This window comes from Gavia stellata, chromosome 3 (genome assembly GCF_030936135.1).
Source record: "Gavia stellata isolate bGavSte3 chromosome 3, bGavSte3.hap2, whole genome shotgun sequence".
In the NCBI taxonomy this organism is placed as follows: Eukaryota; Metazoa; Chordata; class Aves; order Gaviiformes; family Gaviidae; genus Gavia; species Gavia stellata.
This window is the reverse complement of record NC_082596.1, coordinates 71,463,455-71,491,360: the sequence shown is the minus strand read 5'-3', so window position 1 is coordinate 71,491,360 and position 27,906 is coordinate 71,463,455. Positions and strand designations below refer to the sequence as shown.

The 27,906-nt window shown below is 40.1% G+C and overlaps 2 protein-coding genes across 3 annotated transcripts in view; one reads left to right on the top strand and one right to left on the bottom strand.

The window, feature by feature from the left end:
- LOC104265047 (poly(rC)-binding protein 3-like) overlaps positions 1-18,724 on the top strand; it is a 153,437-nt gene extending 134,713 nt beyond the window's left edge. Inside the window, exon 13 of one of the 2 annotated variants that reach the window (XM_059835949.1) lies at positions 17,822-18,724. In XM_059835949.1, coding sequence (XP_059691932.1) covers positions 17,822-17,882 — 61 coding nt within the window. In that variant the 3' untranslated portion in view covers positions 17,883-18,724. Of the gene's footprint in view, positions 1-7,607; positions 7,695-17,821 lie in introns of those variants that run through there. The other variant, XM_059835950.1, reaches the window with a different exon arrangement.
- On the bottom strand, positions 14,581-26,557 carry ZNF830 (zinc finger protein 830). The gene is made up of 10 exons (XM_059835948.1): positions 26,436-26,557; positions 26,196-26,295; positions 24,920-25,040; positions 24,330-24,363; positions 22,739-22,953; positions 22,298-22,388; positions 21,564-21,627; positions 18,735-18,815; positions 17,315-17,391; positions 14,581-15,421 (listed from the first exon to the last, which is right to left on the bottom strand). The coding sequence occupies exons 1-10, from the start codon at positions 26,555-26,557 to the stop codon at positions 15,238-15,240; spliced, it is 1,089 nt and encodes a 362-aa protein (XP_059691931.1). The 3' UTR covers positions 14,581-15,237.
- Between the last annotated feature and the right edge of the window lie 1,349 nt (positions 26,558-27,906).

The window sequence follows — 27,906 nt, the reverse complement described above, 5'->3', positions numbered from 1 at the left end:
TTTGATATGATCATTTAGAAAAATATTAAAATTGATACCACCTTTATTTGCAATTATCCTGAGAAAAAAGTGCAATGGATATAGTTCTGTCTTATAGAGCTACTTGTAAATGGTGGACCAAGGCAATATATTGTGGGGAGGGGGACTATCTATGTATTTTATTGTCTTTTTTTTTTTTTTCTTTTCTTCCCCCTCCCCCCCCAAAAAATACTGTTACATGAATCAAGCTTTGTGTTTAACTATGTTTGCTGTTAGGGTAGTGGGAAGTATGTAATTTATAGGGGGGGCTGTAATCATAACAGGTCTACAGCTTCCTATGGTCCAACCTCCTCTCCAGCCCAGTTCTGTAGCGCACCACTGCAAGCTGCTGTAAATGTCTTTTAATGGAGGAAAAGGATCTTTGTGCAGCTCTGTGTTACAGCAAACAAAAATACTACTGTCTATAATTCAGTTTGAAAGTAGTTTCCGAGGGGAAGATATATTGAGGGGTGGTGTCATGAAGCCTAAGATAAGCCATTTCCCAAATCCTACAACAACTTACAGCTCTTTTGATTTATATTCTTTGTAGCAAATATAAGTCACTTCCGTAAGCCCTGTAATCAAATAAAAATGTGTTCCCTCCCTCCTTTAACCCTTAAGGATATGTTCTTCTCTTGGTGTTCAGGGATTCCCCACACATCGAGACGAGAATAGACCCCTTCATTTTTAGTTGCACAAACACCATATGGCATGCATCTGGATCTCAGAAGATAACAATTTAAGATCTTCAAGACAGCTAAAGCATGCAAATAAAATAATGCACTTATTAATGGAGTTGCAGTGATCTGCTCACCAGAGACAGAAACTCTAGTGAACAAACCTCTGTTTGACTCACTTTAGAAAAGCCTGTGAACTCTCACACTTCTGTTTATTACTGTTTAATGATTCTTTCGATGGAATGGGATATATATGAGGTCTTTTAACGTACTTTTGCAAAGAAGAAAACTTCTCAGCAGTCATATACCATGGATACTCTATCTATACCCTGTGAAACCAGAAACAAAATATTTTCTTCCTGTTGAATTTCTAGATAGAAGTCATTTGTTACCATCATCTACAATAAAACATCATATATTATTATGTACCATGTGCTGAAACTGTATTTAGATGAAGTGACTTCATTTGTAAATGAAGACTCTTAAAGTAATGTATAATAAATTAAGCTTTAAGGTAACATAAGACATCAAGGTGGCTTTTTCATTTTAAAAAGTGACACTGTTCCAGATTTCTCCTTTCAAGAGAAATTCCTGTTCAGTTAGGTGCCACCACAGCAGCAGTGCTAGTTTACAGTCGCACTGGAGGAAGAACCAAGGAACTTTTCAGGCAAGAGGGAGGTCTGCTGTAGCTGGGGTTTAGGTGCTCGGGCAGGTTTCTGAGAGGCAGATCTAGGCTGCTGCTGCCTGTGCACACTGGGAGCCAATTTCAGAGTTTGTCAGTCCTAAACCTGCCACAAGTACTGCCATCTCCTTTAAAGATGTTGGCAGGAAGTAAACACTGGTGGGGAAGAGCTGAATACAGTACCTAGATTGCCCAAGGTATAGTCTGGTATGTCAAAATAATAATGATAATAAATAAAAGCCATATAAGCATTCAGGGTAAGGTCGACGTTTTTTTCCTCTCCCCCACAAGATCTGTCATTCTTGTGGATTTGGTTTCCAGGGCCTGTATTCCAGCATAAATCAATGTCTCACAGCAACATAGGATGTAAAAAAAAATTATCTATCCACTGTATTCCTGAAATGTTCTATGTGTATCTTTAAACTATCCTCCAACCAAAGTTGCCATCTATATGATAATTTATCAAATTGTTTTAAGACTTTTATTGCAATCTGGTGTCAAATATGTACATAATATACTCTAAATTATAGATATATAAATACATTGATACAATATCAAGATAGAGATTTAAATCTTTCTAGAGTATTGGTTTGATTCTGTATTGATTACCCGAGCGCTGACCTCTGTATGAGTAGAACGTGTCCTAGCTTGTTTGCAGTATAAGTGTCTTTTTTTCCTGTAAAATCTTCTGTCTCTTAACTGGTCTCCACTGTAGTAACCGGCTTTTCATTACCCAATTCCATCTTCTAGCTTTTATTAAGAATGAACTGCAGTTTAGGTTTCCTGTGTAATATTTGACTTTGGATTATGTATTAATTGTAGCCAGCAGCACTTGCTCCTTGTGGAAGAGCAGTTTCCTGAAGATATTTTTTTACTGCCATATTGATGAGAGGTTCAGTCACAGAGCTAACAGGACCACTGAAGCCACACTTGAGCTTTATTCCTTTCACCAGTTTTGGGTAATGCAGGATGTGGCCTTCGGTGTATATATTCATAAAGTGTAGGTCTTCAAAGGGACAGTGTAAAATTGGCACCATGAAATTTTGTATGAAGGCTGTCTCATCTGCTTTCACATTCAATTTTGTTGCATCTACAGTTGGTTTGGGAAACCGCCACTGTCACAGGACAGCTGATAGCTAACCTGACATACTTTCACCTTATGCGTTACCACCAGTAATAAATGTGAAGCAGGGCAAATTATTGCTTTAATCGTACCTGTGTGAGTACACCAGAGACAGGGAGTTTGAGTGGCGGCTACCAACACCAGCATTTAGCCTGTGGGATCTATTCTCCCTGCTGGTGCAGGAAAAAGCTCAGGCTCAAATACCCCCCATATCAGTAAGGGTTTTTTTGCTTTTATTAGATGCAAGGTAGGCAAATTTGGAGTCACTGAAACACTGAGTCCTGCATTATCTTTCTATATGCCTCCCTCCCAGAATAATACTGAGTTAGAAATACAAAAAAAATCCAACTGTATAAACTGAGTTTTTCAAAACCTACTCAGGTATCACCATGTAACCCCTACACCCCAAGTTGAGGATGTATGCTGCAGTTGGAGCCACCATTTCAGTGGACAGAAACAAGCATTCTTGATGTAAATCCTGCTGTGCGGGTAGATTGCAGGTAGCACCGCTAACAGCACAAGGATGCTCTTCTCTCTGCAAAGAGCAACTCTGCTGTGGAGGCTAGAAAAATTCTGAGCTGCTCATCCATGGGGACATATAAACAAACACCACAGGGCAGGAAAACCAAAGCCTTACCTCCTACAAATAGGTCTGCATTTCATGCACTTGCCCTCCTCCCCTCCCAGCCCCTCAGAGAAGCCTTATGCCTTCCAACTTTCCAGCAAAAGCCGATGAGGAGTTAATACTCTAAGAGAGTTCTTTCTTTTGCGGGGAAGAGAGGAGCTCGGTGCTCAAGCGCGTCTCCCTCTCGCCTCCACTCTCCTCTCCCTGGCTCAAGACCCGCTTCAGGTATCCTTTAGACTCACCTTCAGCAGCAGTGTTTTGGGAAGCTGTAGTCCAACATCCCCATCCCCTGTTTAGCGCTGGTTCATTGCTTGCATCCTTGCCCTTGCGCAAAGCGGTCAGGCCTTCTGGTCATTGCCTTTCTCCAGCTGTGAATAGACCAGGGGCTGTTGCTCTCAAAACTGCACGTAAGCCTAAGGTGAGGGAAAGGGAGGCTCTCCCAAACCCTGAGTAGGGTGACCATGCTCCCCTCCCTCGTCCTGGGCAGGGAGCCTGGCTACAGCTGCTCTCTAACCCTGCACGCCCAGCCCCTAGTGCCAACAGGGACCAGCACAAACCCCATGCCGGGAAGCCTCTCCCAGGCCTGACAGGACTTGATAAGAAAGCGGCAGGTCCTCCGCCACACCTGCCCTCTGCACGGCTGGCCGGTCGCTCGGGGCGCTCCGCTCCGGGAGGGAGAAACTGCTGCAGCTCCCCAGCTCACCTCAGGAGAAAGCCCAGGAGCCTGACAAGTTAGTAATTACTGAAAAAACCCCCAAAGTTGGAATTAATACATGTATAACTGTAGCTAGCAAAGATTTTCTAACCCATAGTCCTATTTACATGCTAGGCTGCCACACCGCCCAGCTGGTCACGTGCAAAACGCAGCCCAAAATTAGTATTGAGGTGGTTTGCCAACCCAAAACCCCGTGCACAAACTGCAACGAACATATGGCAAAGGGAGGGTTTATCTAGGTAAACATTCTGTCATCTGAAAAAAACAACGCATCCTTGGAATTATTGTATTTTAATGTGTAAAAATGTACAGAAAAGCCTAAGTATATGGCCAAACTCAACTTGCCTGCCAGTGGGTGGAGTTAGACTAAAGCGAAGGTGGTTTGATACCTACATCCTCCAAAAAGCCCATCACTGCCTTGGGCTCGGAGGTCGGGTCAATATCAACTTCCTTGTGCTGGCGGGGTCCATCTGATGATGCGCATGTTGTATCCATTGTAGTACCTTGTCTGTCAGCTGGTAAGCTCTTTTATGTTCACTGTAACCACTGCCACAAGCTCAGAAAGGATACCACTGCTGTGGAAGCCGGGGTGTTTGTCAGTGTTCCTTTTTACTAATTTCCTTATAATTAGATTGCATAAATATTTTGTTGTGATTTTAAAAAATGAAGTCTGGGGAAAGTACAAATCGAAGTGAACACACTGGCTAATCAGGTTTGTTTTATATGAAAAATGCACATTGACCTCACAGTGAATGAAATGAAAAACTAACTTTCTAAAGAAAAAAAAACAAACCAAAACTTTATGTCTTAGACGGAAGCAGCAAATCATTGCTCAGTCTCCTCTCATCCTAGCAAAATGACAAAGGGTACTATTTATGCCACAAAATTGACAAATTGAAAAAATTACCAAAACCCCCCGCGTCCCCCTTTCAAAAGTACCGTAATTTTGAAAAGCGAAATTCACCATATCAGTGCTGGGGAGTAAACTTCATAGTTATTTTAAGTTTTCTTTTAAGTTTTGTTTTTTCCATCTTTTTGCCATTACCTGCATTCCTTAGATTTTGTTTTTCATATATAAAATGAACTAGCAAACCCCACCCAACCTCGTTTGTTTTTTTTTTTTTTTTTTGGAAAGAACTTTAGAATCTCAGTAATGTTTTCGCCATCGAATCATGAAAAACCCTTTTGTTATTTCTCTTCTTTAACACATAACATGTTCCTCCTTTGACCCTCATTTTCCCTTTTTTTCTCTCTCTCTCCCCCCTCTCCCTCCCTCTCGTCTGTCCCCCTCGTCCACCAATCTAATCCTGCCCTTTCGTGGTTGCTGTCCCTCCGTCCCTTCCTCCTCCTGGCCCCACCGCCCTGGCTGGACCCTCCCAACCTGTTTGTTCCTCTTCCTCTCTTCGTTTGCAGCTTAGAGATGGCTAAAGTCAGCACCCAGACCGCTTCCGTCACGACCCCTGTTGACCTCAACATGAACCTCTCTCAGTCTGCCACCCCTACCTCCACCCCCACCTCCATGGCCGTGCTGGCGGCCGCCTCCGCCGTTACCGTCAGTACCCCCCCTCCCCTACCAACTCTGCCAACCACCCACTATGCCGTTCCTGTCTCCAGTCTGCTTGGCATGAAAACTGTCCCACTCCTGGCACTAAATGCCGCGGCCGCCGCGGGGGCCACGGGGAGTTTGTCCGCTTACACTGCCAAAATTCCTTCGACGAGCGGGGTTAAGAAATCTGACCGCCAGAAGTTTGCTCCATATTGAAGGGATGAGACACAATGCAAGCTTTGCCAGCTCTGCCAAGAGTCTGTGGTAGATCCTAGTTATCAAGGAAACAATACGGCATCTTTTATTTTCTGTTAAATTACTAGTGTTAACTGTTGCCGACTCAAGTCGTCTTCCGCTCTCCATAACGACTAACACCCGGGCACCACCTACCAACTAGTTCCAACAGCGGGCGGGCGCCAGCCCAGGGGCTTTCCCCACCGACACCATCCCTCTGCCGGGGCCGCAGCCAGAGCTGGCCCTCCGGCAGCCCCGCAGCATGGCAGGGTGCCCCCGCCCCGGCAAGGAGACACCTGGGGAGAAAGAAAAAACATAAATGAGGCAAAATTTTGACAGCCGGGTCCCGCTCCAGCAATACTGCCCGGCATATAAATACAGTTATATCCATTTGAAGGGATCCTTCCAACTGCAGAACCATTTTCTATGGCAAATTGGCACCTCTGATAATTTTTTCTATTGCTAGAGCCTGCAAATTTGGCACTTCTGATGATTGCTAGCACCCCTGAAATCCCACCTGAAGTGCTGGCCCCCCACGGTCATTCAGCTGTTCTTGACAGGCCTGAAGACTCCCATCTCCCCTGCCCCGACACCTGCCTGCGAGCAGGAGATGGGGGCTAGAAAGTACCAAACCTCAGGTACTTCTGTGTACAACAAGTGAAGCTTTCTGGTCCAAGAAAAAGTCCGAAATTAAAATGATTGGAAGACAACAAGAAAAAAGTATCAGGCACCTGTGCCTTTCCACTCCGTTCTTTTAAAGGGTGCAACAACTTTTCTCTGGTTTGGAAAAACGTGATTTTAAGAACTCCTCTTTAGGGAAGGAGAGCGGGCTCCTGGTTTTTTTGCACTCAGATGTTTTACTCCTATATATACCGAAAAAGTACTTATCTCTGTAAGTACTTAATAGTAGCTACAAATCAGAATGCACAGTCACTTTTCTGGTACACGCTCCCACATATATTTTGTTCAGCCAAAATGATCATTTTTTGTTAGGTTTCTCTAAATACATTCCTATTTAACTCACCCCCTCATCATGCAGTCGGATTGTACTGTAACTACGAATAAAATCTAGTGCTTATCAAAGGACATTCAAAGATTGCTGCCTGGACAGAAAACATCCCTTTAACAAGAACTTAACGATGTTCGTATTAACTAAAACCAGACACCCAACTGCAGCCAAACCGAAGAGAGCTGGGTGATGTAATGGCTGGTTGTTAGCTGTTGGAACTAGTTTATAACTGCGTTTTCTGTTTGTCCATCCACCTTTTTAATTTCTGTTGCATAACTCAGTAATGCAATATTGTTTTCCTCACCACTTCCGAATCCAGAATCCCATTAGCCCGCCATGTTCATCCACTTTGCACTCCTTGGACACAAAGCTTTAACAATTGAACTGTATTCAGTGCATTTTAATATAAACTAAAAACACAATGCAAATGCAATACTTTTTAAAACATGGTATTTCAAAGTGTGTTATTATTATTGTATAGGGCTAAGTACTATCTCAGTATTTTGTGTCATTTCTGCATTCTGTGGGCTTTTCTTCACCTTAGTACCTTTGCACTAAGTTTTGTCACTGTAACCATTTGTAGAACTGTCATTGTTACAGTTTGCACTTATCTAAATGGGGTTTGGGGTTGGTTTTGTTGTTTGGGGTTTTTTTGTTTGTTTTGGGCTTTTTTTTTGTTTGTATATAATGAAGGAAAAAGTGGAAATAATGTCAAGGTACCTCAGCTATTTAACAGCTCTAGTAAACTGCTGTAAAATTGTTCTGGACTATTGTAACTGTTTCAACAATTGACTTTTTTAAAAAAAAAAAAAACAAACCACCAACCTCTGTGTGAGAAAACTTGCCTGCATTGAAATGCTGTTCTATGCTGGTTGTACTCAAGTGTTACTTTTTTAATAGTGAGAAGATTTTTTTTCTTTTTTTTGCCTTTTTTTTTTTTTTCCTTTTCTTTTCCTCGTTTTTGTTCCTACATTTTAGGCTGTCTTCAGAAGTTACTGGCCTGGGGGCTCTGTAATGTATCTCATCATGCCCTAGTGCATTAGCCACCAGACAGGACTTTTCCAAAGCCCCATGAGACAATGCTTTCTATGGACTAATCTACAGAAGAGTTTCTGCCATTTCTAACTTTCTTATTATTCTGAGACATCAAAAGAAAATACTTCTTTTACTCTTTAGGCAACTGTGCTTCCTAACACTTGTGTTGCTTTCATTACTGTTCCAGTTTTAACACTGTTGTGGCTCATAACATAAAGCAAAGTTATTTTCGGGGGTTAATTTTCATTGGTGTTCATGCTTTGGCTAATCTGTATAAAAGCATGGGCCGTTAGTGTTCTAAACCACTGTATTCAGCTAGAGACTTGACAGTAAGTTAATGAGACGTTTTTATAAATAAATTTTTTTCCTGATTTAAAAAAAGACGTGGTAGCTTTGTGCATACAACTGTTGTGTTGTTTAAACTTTGTTCTTTGTAACCAAATTGCTAATTTGTCATTTGAGAAACACTATTTTATGGATTGTCAAACTGAGATCATAGACAAATTGCTTGTTTTCATTAATGATTAAAGGTTTCATATCATCACGCTTAAGGTCCCAGTGCTCATTGGGAAAGAGTGTAACAACTGTGCAATACTGGCAACGTTAGAAGTACATTAGCCCACTGTCAGGGATGATGAGTCTTTTCATGATTAGATGGAGCCACGTTGCGTAATTAGTAGAGTAAGCAGTATTTCTGCAAAACCTTATTTGGTTTTTAGCAAAGTTGCTCTTTAAGAACTTCTCACACTGCATAGAAAAGACAGAATTTGGTTTCTTGCTACAAGAAGCCACTGGTTTGTATCTCTTGTGTTTTCCCATACTGGTTTTAAGATCAGATACCGGGGAAAGAAAAACAAGAACGATAGAACAACTTGGGTACTGAGTACATTATTGCTAAGACCCTTCATATTTTCCCATTCCCAGCAGCATTGTTTGGTGACGAGGATTCTAGACAGCACCTTTCACCCCACCAGGAAACTAAGCCAGCAGCTAGGAAGAGCATTACAATTTGCACTAAAAAGGGAGAATGGAGAGCTGGCTCAGGGAGGTGTCTCACCATGCCTTGACACACTGCTTGAGCCATTCAGCTTCTCCTTTGGACCTGCTGAAGGACTTGCAGTCACAGCCTCAAGTTATCTCTTCGCACAAAAGTGAAAGAAAGGGGCTGGCCCTGAGTTGTTGCTGCATACAGCACTTCTGGCTGCACTCTGGCCACCTCTCCCCTTAGGGCATTGGCAATACTTTCACATTTACTGCATTATCCTCATGAGAAAGCAGAGTTTCTGCCAGTGCAAGTCAGTAGCATCCTTAATGATGTAAGACTAATTCTACAACCTCTATCCATACTCTCCTAAGGTCTATACTTGTCTCCTGATATTTACCTTGGGGTCCTGGTCCCCCTCACTGCCCCAGCCGAGTACTTGTGGGGCGTATCACTATTATTTTCCAGGGACTCTAGGGCAGAGAGAGCTCCTATGCATCTAGGTCTTGAGTCTGAGCCTGGAACTACGATATGACCAAGATGTGCATACAGACCTAGAAACCTATAGAAGTCAACAGCTTTTGCAATACAGATGCAGCCACAGAGCAACTCCTGACAATAAAGGCTGCCAAGGAAGATTACAGAATGCCTCGTTGCATGTCAGCACCCAGGAAACCTTACCCAATGTTGAATTAGCCATTCCAACCCTTAGGCTGAAGAACTATAGGCTGTAGTACTAACCTCGATAAAATTCTGTGTTATTATTACTTAAAATATATTTATATTACTTAAAATACATTCAACTTCTTACTCTTGAAAGGAGAGCTGAAGCTGGTTTCACAGCAGAGACCTCCATATGCTTCACTTCCTCAACAGCAAAAGCTCTTTCTCTGGCTAGCCTGGCTAGTGTAAATGAAAAAAAGAGAACATTATTGCAGCCCAACACTAAGTAGGTCAAGGCTTTGCTCTCCCAGTAAAGCTGCTGGGCCAAAGGCAGCAGCAGCTCTCTTGTGTATAGCATCTTTCACATAAATAATTCCCATGTGCCTTGCAGAATTGGCTAGAACAGACTAAGATTTAAACAAACTAGTGCAGGGGAATGTTTGTGTGTGGAATGAGGAGAGGTAAAACAAAGACACGCGGACAAAGGAAGGAAAAATGTCTTTTGAGAGGGATTTTGCAAAAAAAAACCAGGCAGAAATGTGATAAAATCTAGGCTAATTGAAGATTCAATTATTTTAGTTGGAAAAGATTTCCGAATGGCAAGAAAAAGTTCCTGGATAGCTTTAAGACACAAAAAAATGCAAACAAAACACAAGAAGGTATATCTGGAGGGGAAAAAAAAAAGGTAAAATATAATATTATCCAAGATAGAAAACTAAACCACTCATGCCCAAAGGTAGAGAAGAGGAAGCATGCACCCGATATGAAAAGGTCACTGCCCACACAACTGTGAGTTTCCAAATGAAAGACAACACAAGTTCTGCAGCATTCACATCATCAAATTGGTATGAGAATTCTGGCAAACACCTCAAACGAATTCAAGCAGCTCTGTTGTGTTTCTCTAGTGAGAAAAAAAAGAAACTAGGAATGCTGGCCGGAATAGTCAAGCAGAAAGAAAACAAAGTTAGAGGTATTCAGCTACATAACCTAGTCCATTGCTAATGCACAGAGTGCTTTCTGTTCTCAGACGTAGCCAGAAGGCATCTATGGGCCCCAAGGTGCATATTTGTGCCAGTCAAGGCTCCCAGGAAGCTAACAGCATAAATCTCACTGGTGCCATGAATGTAGGCACCTGGTAAGTGCCTCAGCCTCACCGGCCTGCATGGGCAAGGTGTTTCTGTGAGGTTTCACAAGACAGCCTTAAAGCATGCGCTGAACCTTCCCCACCTGAACTAGGCAGAAATGGAAGTGTCCCTGTGTTTTCATTTTTAAATACCCAACAGCATGAAAATAAGAGTGCTTCTCTGGGATGGGGGAGATCCAAATCCAGCTTCTTCCATAGCCTCAATCGCAGCTGAATGTATTTCAGCACTATTTACATACTTGGAACAGGACCTACCCCTTCTCAGGTGAGTGTCATGGTTATCCAACAAGACACACATGCTCACTAATTCAGCCATTTTACAGTGGCACAGCTTCTACAGGAAAGACTGCCATTGTTAGGCTGCTCAACTAGAGTTCGAAGGACAGCATAGAGAGGAAGGATTTGAACACAGATCTCTTACATCCTCCCTAAGTGCTGTAACCACCAATTAAGCAAGGCATTAGTTCCTCAGCTGTATTTTTGGAAGAAAGACCTGGCTTGTATGTCTGCACAAGGGAATTGCTCGCATTTCTTTTCCCAGCTAACAGGCCAGGGTAGTTCTAAGTGAAGTGATGAAGGCAAATACTGAAAAACTGCTTCACACCAGAAAATTTCAACCTCTTGGCCTGAGCAACACTTTCTAGGGATACAAGTACATACTGCCTTTCTTGCCATTGAAGCGTACTTACTCTTTGGTTCCAGGAAGGAACACAATAAATGTTGATTAAATCAGTTTCTGCATCAATGCATGTGTCCTGTCACTCTACACACTGGCATATGTCTCAAGACAGTAACCGAAATGAAAGAGAAGTGCCAAATTCATATGATGTTACCTAACAAAAGGGAATTTCTGAAACTTTATATACTCACATTACACTAACGACAGCTACAGCATGATTCCTATTGATTGAATGTCTGACTTCCTAGTGCAAGGTTCCTTGACTGTAAGAAAAAAGAAAGCATTTTTAAGTACTGAAAATATTTGAGTAATACAACTTTGCTCATTAGAGCTATTTCTAGCTCAGTGTTTTTAAGATGATAAAATGCAGAGACTTTAATTACAATGGCATGTAATAAGCAAAATTTGTCTCTCCTCAAATTGAATTTACTGGCAGGGGACCTGGCCAAAGCTGTTAATGTTCTCTTTAACTAGTATTTATGATTCTGAAGCAAATTTTAAAATAATATGCTTTAGTGGAGGAATGACAAACAATCATGTTAGCAAATGAGACATTGTTTTGTTTATTGTTGTTATTTTGGTTTGGTTATTTTTGCACAATCACTTTTGGGCTTCCCTGTACCAAATACAGCCCTTTTCCACATCTACTTCTAAGTCATGATAGCAGCAGCTTACTTCTTCCACGGCAGGAGAGAAGTTAGCACACAGATTACCATTTGTGATTGTGTGCACTTGCCAGAGAACAGCTAACTACCAACAACTGGCAGTAGCAGCTACGCTCATCTGCTCCCTGTAGAGCTGCTACTTGGACCTCCATTTCAAACACACATACATGCATACACACACGCACACGTTTTGGCCCTGGAAATCACTTACCAGTTTCAAAACCACTGAGCTGGGAATCGCAACTATTTTTTGGTGGCATGAAATTCCACAGTTCTTAAGTTTGGGCAACAGTCTCCATTAGTATATCAATAAGTAAGGATTACAAATGCTAAGTCTTCCCCCTTAATACTGATTCTTCAGTTTTCTAGAAGTCCTGGAGATCAGAGAATTAAAATATTCTTCTGAATTCCACTGTGCCAGGGATTAAAACTTCATTTTTAACTACCTCTGTCCATAGCCACTATTATTAGGACTACTTTCATCTTTATTGTTTAAAAATAGAATTTAAGGAAGTTAAGAAATTAGAAAGAAATTAAGGAACTATGTATTTTTAAAAACAATTATTTGCTCTGGTTAATTATCTAGCTGAATAGCTCATCAGAAGATCGTAAAATTGTTTTTTAAAACTGAGGACAGACTTAAAATATAAATTAATTATGCCCGTGTTTTTCTAAGACATAGGAGATCATTTACCTTGATAAATTAGCTTGACTATTCAGTAAGGTTGGGATAATTCCCTCTTCTCCCTTACAGCCATGCTACTTTCATTGCTAAAAAGCAGGATGATTTCTTGCCTTCTTGACACAACAGCACACGTACATCAATGGTCACGTAGGATACAGATAGCAAAGTCACTATGTTCTTCACAAAGCTCTCTAAAAGCTTTGTTTCAAATGGTGAAGAAATGTACAGCTGTACGCAACAAGCTGTGTAAAACTTGTATGCAACACTGTTGGTGGATCTATGAGATTCCTCCAAGGAAAAAAGCATCAAATCTTCAACAAGCAACAACCAAGAGGGACCAATGCTGTCAGTGACTTCCTCAGCAGTACATAATCCATTGGCTGGTCCATCATCTTTATTGTTTCAACAGAAGTTATGCAAGGATAATTAATAGAGTGATCAGCGATCTGGTGTTTATTCCTGCCATCTATTCCTAATAATAATAAAAACAATGGGCTGCACTGGCTTGGATTTGAATGTAGACGCTCCCTCCCACTGTAACTAAACTCACTGCCTTTAGCTTCTTATCACTAGGTATCTCTGAAGAGGAGGGCAACTGAACTAAAACAGCTCAACTGTTGTAATGCTCAGTTCCTTTCCTACTTATCTGCAGTTGAAATCACGATTTGCAGATTCAGGTACAAAATGAAAATAAAGTTACAGATATATGTACAAAATGGAAGTGTAAGTTATAAACTCAGATTAACATTTTTATACTGTGAAAACATGTTATGTCTGTGACGCTCAGTGTAACCTGACTTTAGTCACATCTGTTTCTCTGACATTAAGCCAAATGCAGAGTGGTTCTGAAGTTCAGCGTTAACAAGCTAGCATGCTTTGATGAGTGAGTGAAAAGCAAAGATAGGTAGAACAATTAGAAACTTAGCTTAGCTCTTCTGAAACTGGGGGGAGTGTCTTCTGTTTTGTTTTGAAAAAAACTGTCCATCTGTTAATACTGTACCACCCTCTCAGCTGAAAGGTCTCTTTATAGTGATAAATGGATCTAGATATCTTTCACTACAGCATGATAGGCACCTTATACATTGATATTCAAATGTTTCACGCTATAGAAGGAAATTTTATTTCAGTTTTGGCCCAACTAAGTTTTCTCCAACTCGCCAAAACATTCATTATTTGTTTCAATGCTCTCTGAATGTTTCTGTATTTCAATACTCTCTGGATGTTGCTGTCTTAACAACAGTACTGATTGATGTAGGACTGCAGTGTTGTTTCAAACATTTTAGCAGCAACAGCTACTTACACTTTTGGTTATTAAATCAACCAAAAAAAAAACAGCTGTAAGCCAGCATATATGAGCAGCAATAAATGGATGCACCAAACTGCTAAGGACCATTGCTTGAACTTTGACAGCTTTATAAATATACAGAGCTGAACCCAAGAATCATGAAAACCAGGAGTGGTAAAAAAGCATCTCATAATATGGAAAGGGCTCCCATCATATCAAGTCTTTCTTCTGAAACAGACAAATCAAACATCTAGCTTTAGTTTTTCTCTTTATTGCTTGGTTAATAAACGTCTTTGAGGCAAGTATTTAGAACGCTCTCATAAGAACAAAGCTTTTTTTCTCCTTTTAAAACCTCACTAACTTGTTTTAAAACTGGAATCTTTAAAAACCAGGAAAATGTTAAGCTCTTCCTTCACAACTTTACTTTTTGATAAGAATTAAACCACAGATTTCTCCTGTTTTTTCAAAAGTCCTCAGCAAATTTGAAATGTTTTAAGATTTGCAAGAGTAAAAAAGTATGCTTCATAAAAAAAGTACACTTACCAAAGCTCAAGGTAGTTCTGCTTTCCATGTCCCAGTCTTGTCAAGTTTGTTGGTTCTTTATTTTACTTCATCTGTGTTTATCAGAACAGAAATCAATTTTACATGCTCTCCGTGTCTAAGACAGTATCTTAAGAAAACTTCCAGTATTTGCAGCTAGATAAATTATTTTACCTCATCGGTTTCCAGTGCGGTACCTTCCTCTCTGGCATTTTGTCACCCTTTCATTTAGTTATACTAATATGTAACCATTGTGTTTTCATCCTTCTGGTTCAAGAAATCTGAGATATGCTACACTATGGCTGCACTAAGCAAAACAAGATACTATGAACAAAAATATTCAGCTCTGCTTATGGTATACACCGTGGAAAAGCTGCAGCTCAACATTTCTGAGCTTGGCCCTTACATACACAGAGAAACTATAACAGATCCTGAAAAAAATGTACATATTTTATTGGGAGCTGGGACAATGGACGGAAGAGCACTTAAACGTTTTAAGATAACAGAAATGGGTAGTATCTTCCTTTCCCTAACCCCCCCAATCTGGGAAAACTCCATACACTATCACTTTTGCTAGTCCTTTACTTCTATACACAGTAATCCAAGCCTCAAAATTAACAGCTATATCTAATGCTTCCAAAACCTTAGAGATTCTTCAGTTATTTATTAATCCCATTAAAATACCTCTGATAGGAAACCAATAATTTTAATAGGAAAGGTACATTCAATATTGTAAAACGTTTGCAATATACAGTTTTTACAGCGAGTAATACATCATTGTAGATCTACAAAGATTTTTTTTTTTTTAATACACTTGGCTCTTTACCATCTCACAATCCTCTTTAAATAAATATTTAAGAAAAGCATCTCACTTCTAACAATGGAAGTAACATCACAGATAAAGAAAATATCAACCATGTTGCAGAAATGCTACAACAAAGCCCCTTTCACCCGCCAGTCTTGAGACAGCAAATCCTGTAATTCTTCTTCATCTTCGCTACCAACAGCCTCATCCTCTTTCTCTTGAGTTGCTCCTAATCTCATGGCTTCCTTTAACTTCTCCTTCATCAGATCCTGGCGGTTACGCAAAAGCTCAACACGGCGATAACATTCACTGTTGAAAAAGTAAACCACCTATTAATATTTGTGGGATTTCCACATTAATTGTACTTTCTACAGTGCTGGATTTTGCTTCTCCAACTTTGGATAAAAGAGCTCCACAGCTTCCCATCAATTAAAAAAAATAAGCTTTCAGTATGCTAGTGCACCTCCTCTGTATTAATCAAATGGAAACAGACCAGAGGAAAGGTGTGGTCAATTCTCTAGCAATGAGGTCTAATCCCAATGTTTAACAACTGCAATACCACCACAAATCATTTTGAAAAAAGCACAGAACCAACATCCACTTCCACACAAGAAGAGACACCATTCTTTGCTCCACTTATGGTTTTCGTATATGGTAGAAAGGCGAGATATCAATTGGCTATCAATTTTGATAACCTAGTGGTGGCATCTCTGAAAATAAAAAAGCAGCACAAGTGTTCAGATCCTGTATCTGTTTACTGTGTACTATAACAGAACATTTTAAGTAAACACAATCCACGAGTTTCAGTCTTCCATCTACTTAAGAAGTTCTGTCCTTGAAATATGTTTTATAACAATTATTCTAGCCATTTTAACAGGGTATTTTGTTGAAAATGCCAAGTAGTATCAGCCTGATTTAAATATATCTTTGCTTCTTTCATTCCTATTTGCTAGGAAGAGTCAACAAGGAAAGATTATTATCTGGATCCTGTTGCCCCTTGCGTATCTGTAATACAATTACTTACAGGCAGTCACAGCTGAAGATTTGAAGGCTAAGAAAAACATGAATGTTGCTGGAATTCATTTGATTTTGAATTTAATTCGAAATAGCCTGCATTTAAATGCGCTCAGAAGACAAAGCTACAAAAACAGTCTTTAAAAATCTATTTGGAACTTTTATTTTGGGAAAAATAATTATGGTAACAAACTTGAAATTCTCTACAAATTTCTGAATTTGGTTCTAGGTACTATAACATCCTAAGCTACTGGTAAAAAAGAATGCTCAAAGACAGACAGGTTTAGCTCAAGCCCTCTCCAAAATTACATGAACATTGTCAACCGACATGCCTGTACTACCAAAGCTCAGTTTGAACCCAACACTATCGTTATTATATGCTGACTATCTGTAGCACGTAGATCTGGCCAGATGGCTTAAGCGTTGCTTTCATTTTTAGGAAGGTTCATTAAAATCATAATTCATCTTTTTCTTTTCAATCCCTAGCATTGCCATAATCACTGTTAATCAATGTGTTAAGCTACATGATAATGGTAACAATCTGTTGCACTAAGCTGTATTTCAGGTTACTTAGAGTTTAAACTAATGCTTATCCAACTGCTACGCCTACCGTTTCAACAAAACAAAAAACCCACTTCTTGTAATGAAGTGCATCATTCAACAAAACCTTTAAGTAAATTTTTATTAGAAACAAGGAGAGTTAGTCACAGAAAAGGGCATTTTCAGTACAGCAAATGGATGGTCTAAACACAAATCTCATTATCAAAATTTTAATTGCAGTGCAGAGTATCAGACCTTGTTTTTTAAAAATGTTCACATAAATCCTACATAAATCAGAATTCACAGAGAAATACAAATTAAGACATTTGACAGGGTGGAGGGGGACAGTTTGTTCAAAGAATTTGCCTTCTGCTGCTTTATTTTGCCCGTGCCTGCTTGCTGTATTTTCAGTGATTCTAGCGCATTCTCTCTTTGCAAATAATTACATAACTTTGCACCAAAATTAATGTTTTTATTAGGTATCATTCTGCAATTTGAGGTAGTCTTGTCTCTCCTTCAAATATTTAGGTGATTAATGAAAGGTAGTATCACAGAAGATTAAAATTAAAAATTATTTATCACTCTAGTCAAATAGCGATCCATTACTGCTGGAGAACAGAAAGCTTGAGGCAAAATTGATCTACTTACATCTGCTCGTCAATTTCTCCAATCTGACGATCTAGTCGTCCCTCCTCATCCTCTTCTGCCACTATTGCTTCTGAAATCTAAACCAGAAAAGCTCTAAGAAAATTCACCTTCATCCTGAATTCCACTGTTCCTTTTTGATGTCTGTGTCTTCCCTTCCTCCCCTCTACCTCAAGTCAATGTCAATCTCCTATACGTATACTCCCACCTTCACAAAAGACTCTGGAGGCAAATACAGAAAAAGACTGATCTGGTTTAATTTGAAATGGAAATGTTTTTTCTTAAAACTAAAAGTTAAAAGTAGTTTGGCTGCTTTGGGGTTAACCTTTCAAATTTTTCAATACACTACTATTTGAAACTGAGCATAAACAAACCATGCGCATCCAAAGTCTGAGGCTGAAAGAGGAGCTATATCCCAATGCTTGGGACTTAATTACACAAGCTTATTGAAGGTATTGGTTAAATATTCCCGCTAGATCCCAAAGTGTTTCTAACCTGTTTTTTTTTCAGCATATACTTTCTCAAATCTGAATGTCTGGGAGATGCTATGCAATCAATGGTCCACGCATAACTGAGAAGATTCCTTCTAAACTGAAGAATTATCTGAATGGCTAACGCTAGCAAAATGTATCCACCACTGCTTTTGTATGAACATTCGCCCTGTTTATAGTGCTGACCACTTTAAAATGAGCAATGATAAATTTTTTTGCACCACTTTTCTTAGTAGTTGACATATCAGAAATTATTTACAATTAAAATTAAAAAACTAGCAAATACTTTAGGGGAAGACTGAGAACACCAGGTATCTTTAGTGACAGTCTTATATTGTACAAAACAGCAGATAAAAACCTGTTCCAGGAAGACTTTCCATGCAATGCTAAACAGTAAAAAATGGAAATACAGAAAAATTGTGGACAACTTACGTCTCTCACAAAATCTTTTGTCATTTTCCCAAATTTTAGCGTTCCTCTCCAGTACATTTAAGTTAACCATAAAACCCAGGTTACCTACACTTTATAGATCCTTTTTGAAAAGGACAGACAAACAGTTGGTGTTTTGTTCTGTTTTTTTCAAGGTTAAAATATGAATATATCTCATCTGAAGAAAAGCCCATAATTACGTCCTGTTTGGATACAGGATGCTGATGTGAGGTATACGCTATCTTACTTAAATACAATTTAACAAATGTAACTAGATATATAGATGACTGGATCCTGATCAAAAGTGTTTTCAACTTAATTTCCCGTAAGTGGAAAATAGAAGGAACCTTTGCTCATTTATAAAGTGCATTTAACCACACACTGCATTGCAACAAACAACTGACAAATGCAGATGTCAGTCATTCTGCAGAGCTGCATGAAACTGTTGTTTTCCTTATTGTGTATAGGATTTAGAATCAATAAAAATAGATTCCATTACTTACTGTGTTGACCTGTCGCATTGCCTTTTGAAATTCATCCCATTCTTTGTCCATCTGATCCTTTGGAGCATCAACTTTCCGCACCTAAGGAACATGAAAAAAACAGGCTTATTAACAATTTATGTCTAGTTACTCTTTGGGGCACTGTAAAACACCTGGAGAAATAGGACAAGTTATGCTGTGTTCTCAGAAAAGTCTGGTCAACATACTTCAGTTTAAGTAATGTATGTAAGAGAGTGCAGCTGCATAATGGTTTTGGAGAAAAAATCTGACTCTACTCCTGGATTAAAACAACATCCTTGACTGTAGCATTAAAGAATAATTGACTAAGAATGGATGGTGTGGAATGTTTGGATTAAAAAAATAACTAAGTCTGTTAATTTGATGGTCTGTAATTTCACTATGTCAGGTCATAACTTTTAAATTATTCTGTAAGCTGCCTGTTCAGTCGTATATAGTAGCTATCTCACAAGCCAAAAAGCAGTGAATTATTTGCCTTTGGCATAACATAGAATATCAAATGATTCAGTCACTATTCTGACTGGTGTTAGACAGTCTGTCTATATTTCAAATCTAGTCTAATTTTGTTGGCTAACAGAAGAAATAGTACAGATAGATACCAATTTTAACGACATGCAAAGCTTTTTCTTCTGTGGTAGACAGCATTAATTACTCAGACAAGAAGACTGAAAAAGCAGTAGCTGTAAGAACGCATTTAAGATCTATAACTAGGGTAATCAAAACCAGACTGTGCTTTTAATACAAGCAAATGAACAAGATAATCTACCTATGTGAACAAAAATTCAACAATTCAAGACTGGAAGATGTGGCACATAACATATGTTAGAAGACAGATTATGCCTGGCTCTGGACTGGGTAGAAATTATATAGCTAGGAGAACTAAGCAGTTTGAACAGAGTAATTCATTATACCATCTTTTTGCATTAGTTTTATTCTTCCTTTATTCATTCCTCTCTTTTGGTAAGACATCAGTCATCATCATGCTAAAGACAACAGTTTGGTACATTTTGTTCCTCAACAATTATACAAAATCCAGTAGTATGAATTAAGTTTATAGAATAAATTAGAAGCTTCCAAGCAAACTATGTACTGGGAAGTAACAGTCATCATTTCATTTTTCTGTTCTGTGATTATTTCTATCATATGTGTATGTACTGTGTTATTACGCATTGTGGTTGTCTTTTGTAATTCATAATTATTTGTATTTCTTACAATAAATTCAAACGCTAAAGATACTATTTTTCCTTGAAATATTTATCTAATCCAGAATTTATATGCTTTATCAACATTTTTCAAGCCCACAATCTCCCTTCCAAAAAGCTCACTGTTAATTCTGAAAGTAATTCTTTTGTGTATGATTCCAACACAGAATCACTGCAGCCATCAAAATATAAGCGGTCACAAACATTTTCCTTCCCCTGCATATTAGATAAACTTAGAAAGCACTGATTAAAAAGAAGAGCACCTGCTAGCAATTCAAGGAAGAGCTTATTGGAACATGTATCCACTTGTAAATTTTATCAGCTGAGGCAATGACCAGAACAAAGATCACTAACCAGTGTCCTCACAGACATAAGCACATTCTCCTTTGCCTGCTAGGCATTCCCACTTTCTACAAACTTTACAACTCATGGTGAAATCAAGTATTTGAAAACTGTAACATACCAATTAGTCATATGCAAAAAACAAAACAAAACAAAACAAAAAACACACCAAGTGCATCTTTTTCAGCTACTTAATTCAATATTCAGAATGTCATTATTCAAAACTATTCACATATGCCAATACGCGGGCATCAGTGGTGCCAAAAGAATCTTGCCAGAGCAAATAAGAGACACGTAAGCTTGTAATTGTGACAGTGGAACTAACTGAACATAAAGAAGCATTATTCAGAAGGTCTCCAAATCAGAAGTCATGGTTCGACCTCACAATCCAATTTAAACACACCAGCAGTCTTCCGCAGTGTGAAAAATAGGGAGATATACTCAAGGAAAATAAAAAAACTTTGAGCCTACAACACTATTATTTTGATAAAGAAAGCAGGAAAGCCATCAAATCTGTAGTAAATGTTACAAAAAAAAAGCTTTCTATTTCAAATATCAGTGTTTATTTTTGGTCATCATTTGGTACTGTGCAAGTTGAAGGAAGTATGAATGATTTTGATCAAAATTCCAAGATTTTTAGTTGCCATTTTTTTTGAGAAACACATTGAATGTGCACCTTTCTTCTTTTCCGAGCTTCAAAAAAACCCATAGCAGTAAAAGACAAGAGGGTTGAAAACCAGTATCACTGTTATAGTATGCCAGTAAGAGAGATCACAGTGTATGTCACAATCTACCTGATTTCATTCTAACAGGATGCATAGTATCAGTTGCATAGTAACTCTAACACTTTTCAACAGGATGTCTCAAAGGACATTAGAGAACTATTTTTATATCCTCAATTCAGAGGCAGAATTGGATGTACAAATTCAGTGAAAGACTTTTCCCGGGGTGACTCAAAGAAATAAAAGTAACAGGTGGATTGTCCAAATCTCAGTCCAGCATTTTAGTCAACAAATAACACTTCCGTTTTCTTTAAGAACCACAAAGAAACCACAATCAAAAATACACTCTGAGAGATGATGTAACAAGCTCTTCCTGCCCCCCTCTGCCCCTTTTCATGTCTTCTAATTAATACAAACCAAAATAGTTCAGTCATTTTCTTATATTCTGGTATGACTAATTACCTGGAAAAGCATCTTCACTACTCAGAAAATCATTACAACTGGCAGAAATAAATCCATCAGCATAAAATGAGCAGATCACTTACTTTTGCATCCACTTCAGGATCATCAAAGAAACCTTCTGGCAACGCTTCAGCAGTGTTTTCTTTCCTGAAATGTTTGATTACTATTACCCCAAGTTAACACTTTGCAACCTGCTTTATTGTATAGTTAAAAATAGTCAGAAATAAAATCCAGTCTCTTTTATAAAAGGACCTAGAAATGAAGCAGGTTTTTTTATGCCCCGAGTTTTACCTACAACCATCAAAACTTTTTTCTTCAGTTTGGTCTTATCTAACTTACAAGTAACTGCACAGACAGGTTTAAACCTCACTGTCAAAACAAGAGCTTAGGTTTCTTAAATGATTCTTTCCCACGTGCTGAGCACCCAAACATTTTAAGAGCACAGTCTCTACTTCTGAAAGCCTAAACCACTGTCTAAAAATGTGCTCAAGTGAGCTGAACCATTACTACAGAACAAGCAAATGGTTTTCTTTGCACAGTTAAAAGCAGCAGTTGACACTAAGCTTCAAAAGTATCCTGTGTTAAAAAATTGCAAATAGAGATGTCTAACAGACATGGCATTGCTCCACCTCTTACCCTGCCCTTAGGCTGTGAAATACCTGTCTGAAGTAATGCTAGATGCTAACGTGAATACAAACTACTCCGAATACAAATTAACAATATGACAGATTTCTAAGTGATCACAGTCTGTATTTCCTGGAAGGGTAACGTTTATTTACAGTTCCCAAATTCATCAATATTTTATTTGACTGCTTACCTTTCCACTATCTTCTCTTGTATCTCTGCTTTCTGTATGGATCCTGAATGGGAAACTATAGAAGCAGCTGTAGTTTTGCTGTCAAAGAAGTCTATAAGAAAGGACAGAAGCCTATGAACAAAAAGAACTGTTCAAGCTTCTTCATAAAAGTTCTGACTAGACAGGAATTTCAATTAATACCTTACTGAATCAAGGGAAGAACAGCCAGACATTATTTCACTTGTGACAGCCTCAAACAATTAGAACATAAAAATCAATAAGCATGCTGAGGAAACACCACACAATAACAAACTATCAAAGAATCTCCTTTCTCTACTTCCAATATAACACACCCTAACCAGCTAACAGCAATAATTAGAAAACAGAAATTAAAACCCTTCCATCATCAGTTAAAAGATAGCTTCTCCTTACTCAATCACTTACTATTTCAGTCATCATTACCTGCAGGCAGAGAATTAGCTATTACTTCTTGAGTTGGAGGTGGAATTTCAGTTTTATGCGTAACACAAGATTTTTTTGATTGATCATCTTCTTCCTCATCATCATCATCATCATCATCATCATAATTTCCTGACAATAAACTGGGACCTGAACCCTTTGAAAGCTGTTCGTTTGCACTATCTTGCTCTGTTTCATCAAAAAAATCTGCTGGTAGCCTAGTAAAGAACACAAAACATAACTATTTCAAACTTCACAAAAATCAGTTACAGTCTAGCATCTGAAACCTATTCAATCTGTGAGCAATACAACCTTTTTGATATTGTGCAATACCCTGAACTGCGCAGCTACTGATATAACCACTGTCTGAAGGCAGCACATACTTGTTGCTTTCTTTTGAAGTTCCCCAGGAATGCTCAGGTTAATTCTGAAAACATATTTCAGTTCCATTTTTGTGTTTGAATATTCAGTATCAGAAACATCAATAAAAATATCCTATAACAAAGTGTATTTGGAGGAATGGCAGCTTAGGTAACTCTATTTCCGCATTCAAAGTTATTTGGATCTGTATACCTGCTGTGAACACATTAAATACAAAATTCATAGTTCAGAGGTCATAATAATGTCACATAAACATTGATAACCTTCATGTATAAACACAACTACTTATTTTGGGTGCGTACGGCAGCTCAGAACTGCAGCTTAGTATGGCCACACAGGCTCAGCAATGAGAAAACCCATTATTTGCTTAGAATAGCTGCAGGTCTCCAAGCCAAACATTTTTCCAGGTTGTATTTTAAAATAATCATACCGATGAGTTTAATAATGAACAAACCTCTCAACTGTTAATTTTGCACACACACTCAAAATTTCCACACGGTAAGTGTCTTCTAGTGTCATGATAACAGCACATAATATCTATGCAAGATAATAATAATTCATCCTGTGAAGAGGCGTACAGGAGACCTGCAGGCCTCGTGTGACATCTACCAACCCCACAAAGATGTCCAAATACCGTCAGAAATCTTTAGTGGCAGTAAGATGCTTAACCCAATTCCCTGAAGTCAAATACACTCCCATATTTGTGAGAGTTCAACTGCAAGATACGCATTTACATGAATTTTAAGTGACAAAAACATCTTAAAGATCTGCTGATGACATTTGATAGTAGTTTTGGTGAATAAATACCACTTAAATGTATATTTAAGATTTGTCTTAATGTCAAACTACCTTCTATTCTGCAGTGTGCTTGCACTGAAGATTAGAGTGCATGCCACAATCTAGTTATTTTTATTCTAGCAAACTGTGTAATACCACCACATGTTAATCCTTAAAAGTCTGATAGTGACAGTAAAATAATTCCTGTTTTGTCACAGACTCTGGAGTTAAATACCATGAATTTCTCATCTGCATTGAGGAAGATGCTGCCACGTTCAGGAATATACACCCACATTAAAAAATGAGCAGAAACAGGGATCTGCTGATTCTCTGAATCTTTACCCTTGGCTAGGAAAGAGCGATGAGAAAAACCAGGGTGAGAATGTAACAGCTGGTACAGTTACAAAAAAACCCACATGTAATAAGATCTACTTACCCAGATGTAGATGTATGTGGCTTTTCATCTGTACCTGTATAACAGCCAAGAGTCACTTCTTACAACCCATACTTTTAAAAGAAATATCCCTCAAATAAAGTCACTACAGCAGTAACTTCACAAACACACACTTTCGTATCTTTCATATATTTACATGTTCAGTAGCACCAAGGGAAATAAATTAACTATCTTTCTTTTAGCGTGAACTTTCACGCATGATTTGTGGTAATCCAGTGGCTTGATCCCACTGAAAAGGGGTAACACCACTTCTGAGCAAGCACTTCTACTGTTGAACTTATACTGCTTTTAGTTGTGTTTTGACCAAGCCACAGCCCCATGACCTAATTGAACCCAATAACCCAGAAGAAAACTAGGTGAACTACCAAAAGTGCAGTTTTCTCCTGACCAGTGAACTCACAGAGAAAGAGCAAGGCAGACTTTCTCCCTTTTCAGCAGCAACAGACTGACATTAACTAAGCAGTCTTGTGTTTTCACACTCACTTCCATGGGAAAAAAACAAACGAAAAACATTCAAGATGTAAAATAGCTAGATTCCGGCAAGTGCTTGACAAGTATTTTTCTCTCCTTACCTTTTACTCTCTTTAACTCTGTGTTTTCTGTATCAACAGTTTTTCTCTTGACAGGGTGAGATGATGTGTTAGCAGCTGAACCAGTTGCTGTCTGCTTTGTGCCTTTTAATTCTGCAACTCTCTGTAAAGAAGTACAAAATTCAGGAGACTTTTCTAGCAGGAACTTCTGGATTGCAGCTTAAAATACAGCTCTTTAGAATACTTTATGAAAATGAGCTAGTATCATTCTATAACAAGATCACTGAAATAGACATCACAGATACAGAAACCAAGACCAGTGTTTCTGTGCGCCCCTTGAATGATGTGACATGGGGCAGAGGAATTGACAGTTGCACAAGGGAGGCTGTATGAGTGAGAAAGACTAAGATCAGTGACATTTACAGCAGTAAAACACTGGAGGAAAGAGCAGGAAGGCTGGACTCATGCGGAATATTAAGCGTTTTAAAATTAAAACACTGCAGTAGTATTAAAGACATGTCACTGTGCCTTGCCACAATGATCTACCCAGAATGCAGGCAATTAACTAAGAACCCTTCTGTTGTTTTGGTCTTTTCCTCAGTACTTGCAAAATGAAATGCAATCTCTCAGCTTCTGCTAAGCAGCAGCATAACTTAAAAGGATAAAAAAAAAAAAATCAGACTTAAGGTTGCATCCAAGTTACAAGCTCCTTGAAATTGTTTTACAAATGCTTTATCTTTACTGTTCAATTATAAAAAACCCATGTTTTCTTAACGATGCATAAGCCATCACTTGATAACATGCAGGTACCAAAGTAAACCCGAGGAGGGTTTCCAAGTCCAGCTATGGAAAGCTGCAGACAAGTGACAGTTAAAAGCTCTCGCTGACGCGGGAACAGATTCATCTTAAGAGTATGTCCCTTGAAAGACACGGGACGATTCTCTCAACTGCTGGCCTTTCAATGGGTACACAGGTTTTAAGAAAACAAACCAAGACAAAACAATCAGGCCTGTTTTTACACTACTCTCTCCTAGCAGATACTCAACTGTTAGCTATTAGCGTACACCTCAAAAAGCAGCAAACCCCTAGACTCCGTTAACGCGGTGTAACCCCCCGCCCCGTCCTTCCCCCTTCTCACGCGGTGCCCAGTTACTTCTGAACAGCAAAACCCAGCCAGCGCCGAGATGAGCCGAGCTGAAACCCGCACCCCGCAGCCAGCGGGCCGCCAGGACCACCAGAGCACCGGCACCAGCGCCCACCCGCCCCCCCCCCCCCCCCCCCCCCCGCCAGCCAGGGCGGGAAGCCAGCGGCCGCCTACCTCACGGTGCTGCTTGCCCAGGGCGTGGGTCTGCCACAGCAGCTCGCTCTTCACGGGCGCGTTGCACAGCGTGCAGCTCAGGTGTCCCAGGCTGTTGTACGTAGCGGCCGCCGTTAAGGGAAGCAGGACACTGCGGCGCGGACCCCCGCCCCTCACCGCCCCTCACCGCCCGCCCCCTCCCCCCCACCGCGCCGGGCCAGCCCCCGAGGCGGGCGCTAGGGAGCCCGGTGCCGAGGATATTTGGCGAAGGGCGAGTCGATCCGCTTCTTTCCCGCGTTCTGCCGCTGCTTCTCGCGCATGAGGCGCCGCAGCTCCTCCTGCCGCACCTGCTTCCGCCCCGAGCCCACCCCGACCGCCGCCATCTTTTCCCGGCGAGCAGAGCGGAGGGGCGGTGGCGGCGGCCAGAGCGAGGCTAAGGCCCCGCCCCGCGGCGCAACGCACGCCGGGTGGGCGGGGAGGCGAGCAAGCCCCGCCCTCAGCCTGGGGCGGGAGAGAAGGCGCCGAGGGCGGGGCCTCGGCTGGGGGCGGGGCGCGAAGTCCCGCGGAGGGGGGCAGGGGGGACAGGAACAGTCATTTCAACAACGGAGCAGAGTAAATTCTCCGGCCTTAGCAGGTTTTTCAGTAGTTAAGCCTTTGGAGCACTATCAGAACTAGAGAAGCACCGTAATCCAGCTGTAGGCCACGGCTCTGGATAAATCCCCTAAAAAGTGCCTCCAAAACAAGTAAAAATATAGTAAAACCCCCAGTACACCCCGTACACTCAGATCTAGAAACCCTGCGCGTGCAACACAACTGTGAAAAGTGCTCTAAAAAAAACCCCCAAGCTTTTCTTTATGCCTCAGCTTGTTGCCAACCACGGCAGCATTTCAGGCCTTGATCCACTGCACCCTCCCGGGAGGCCGGCACGGCCAGCGCCTGCTCCCAGACGGCCTACTCGCCTGCACAGAGCACACTGCCGCATGGGGAGCGGCATGCGTTCTCCCCGCTAAAATACAGCCCACCTACAGCATTTAGTAACCACACCATGACCAAGGACAGCAGAGAACTTTCCGCATTTTATTTTTACTTTTTCATTTATGATAGTACAATAAAATAGCTACAACCATATCTAGCCCCAAGTTCCACAGTGTGAAGTACTCCACTCCAAACCACAAGCGACCGTTAGAAGTCAAGAGAAGCGTTATTCCAGGTTTACAGCAACATTACCTGGTCACAGAGGATGCCGCTACAAGCAGCGCATTTTACGCTGCTCCCAGAGAGCAAGCCATCCCACAGCTCCGCGGCTCCCTGAGCATCGGGCTTGGTTCATCTCACACAACAGCTGATAGGGAGCTGGGGGAAGAAAGGGGTGCAGGGAAGTGTGTGATTCGATTTCCATTTTCATAGAAGACAAACTTTGTGGTAAGACATTTTGCCCGGATGGCAAATCCCAGGTGTGTAAACACAGCCAGAGCAATACAGCAACTGGAGGAAGACAATGGGTAAGTGCAACTAAGGCAAAAGAGAGTCACTTCTCTTTTGACATGATCAGGGCAGATGGTTGGGGTGGGGAAATGATTCAGTAGCAAAATAGGTATCACAGTACACCTAGACTATGGGATCAGTGAGAATATATCTCAAGGTTGATTGAGATCTATGTTTACCTTTGCAAATTCTGAAGAATATTTAAAATCTCCTCTTCCTTTCCCTTCATCCTACAATTGTAGTCTGC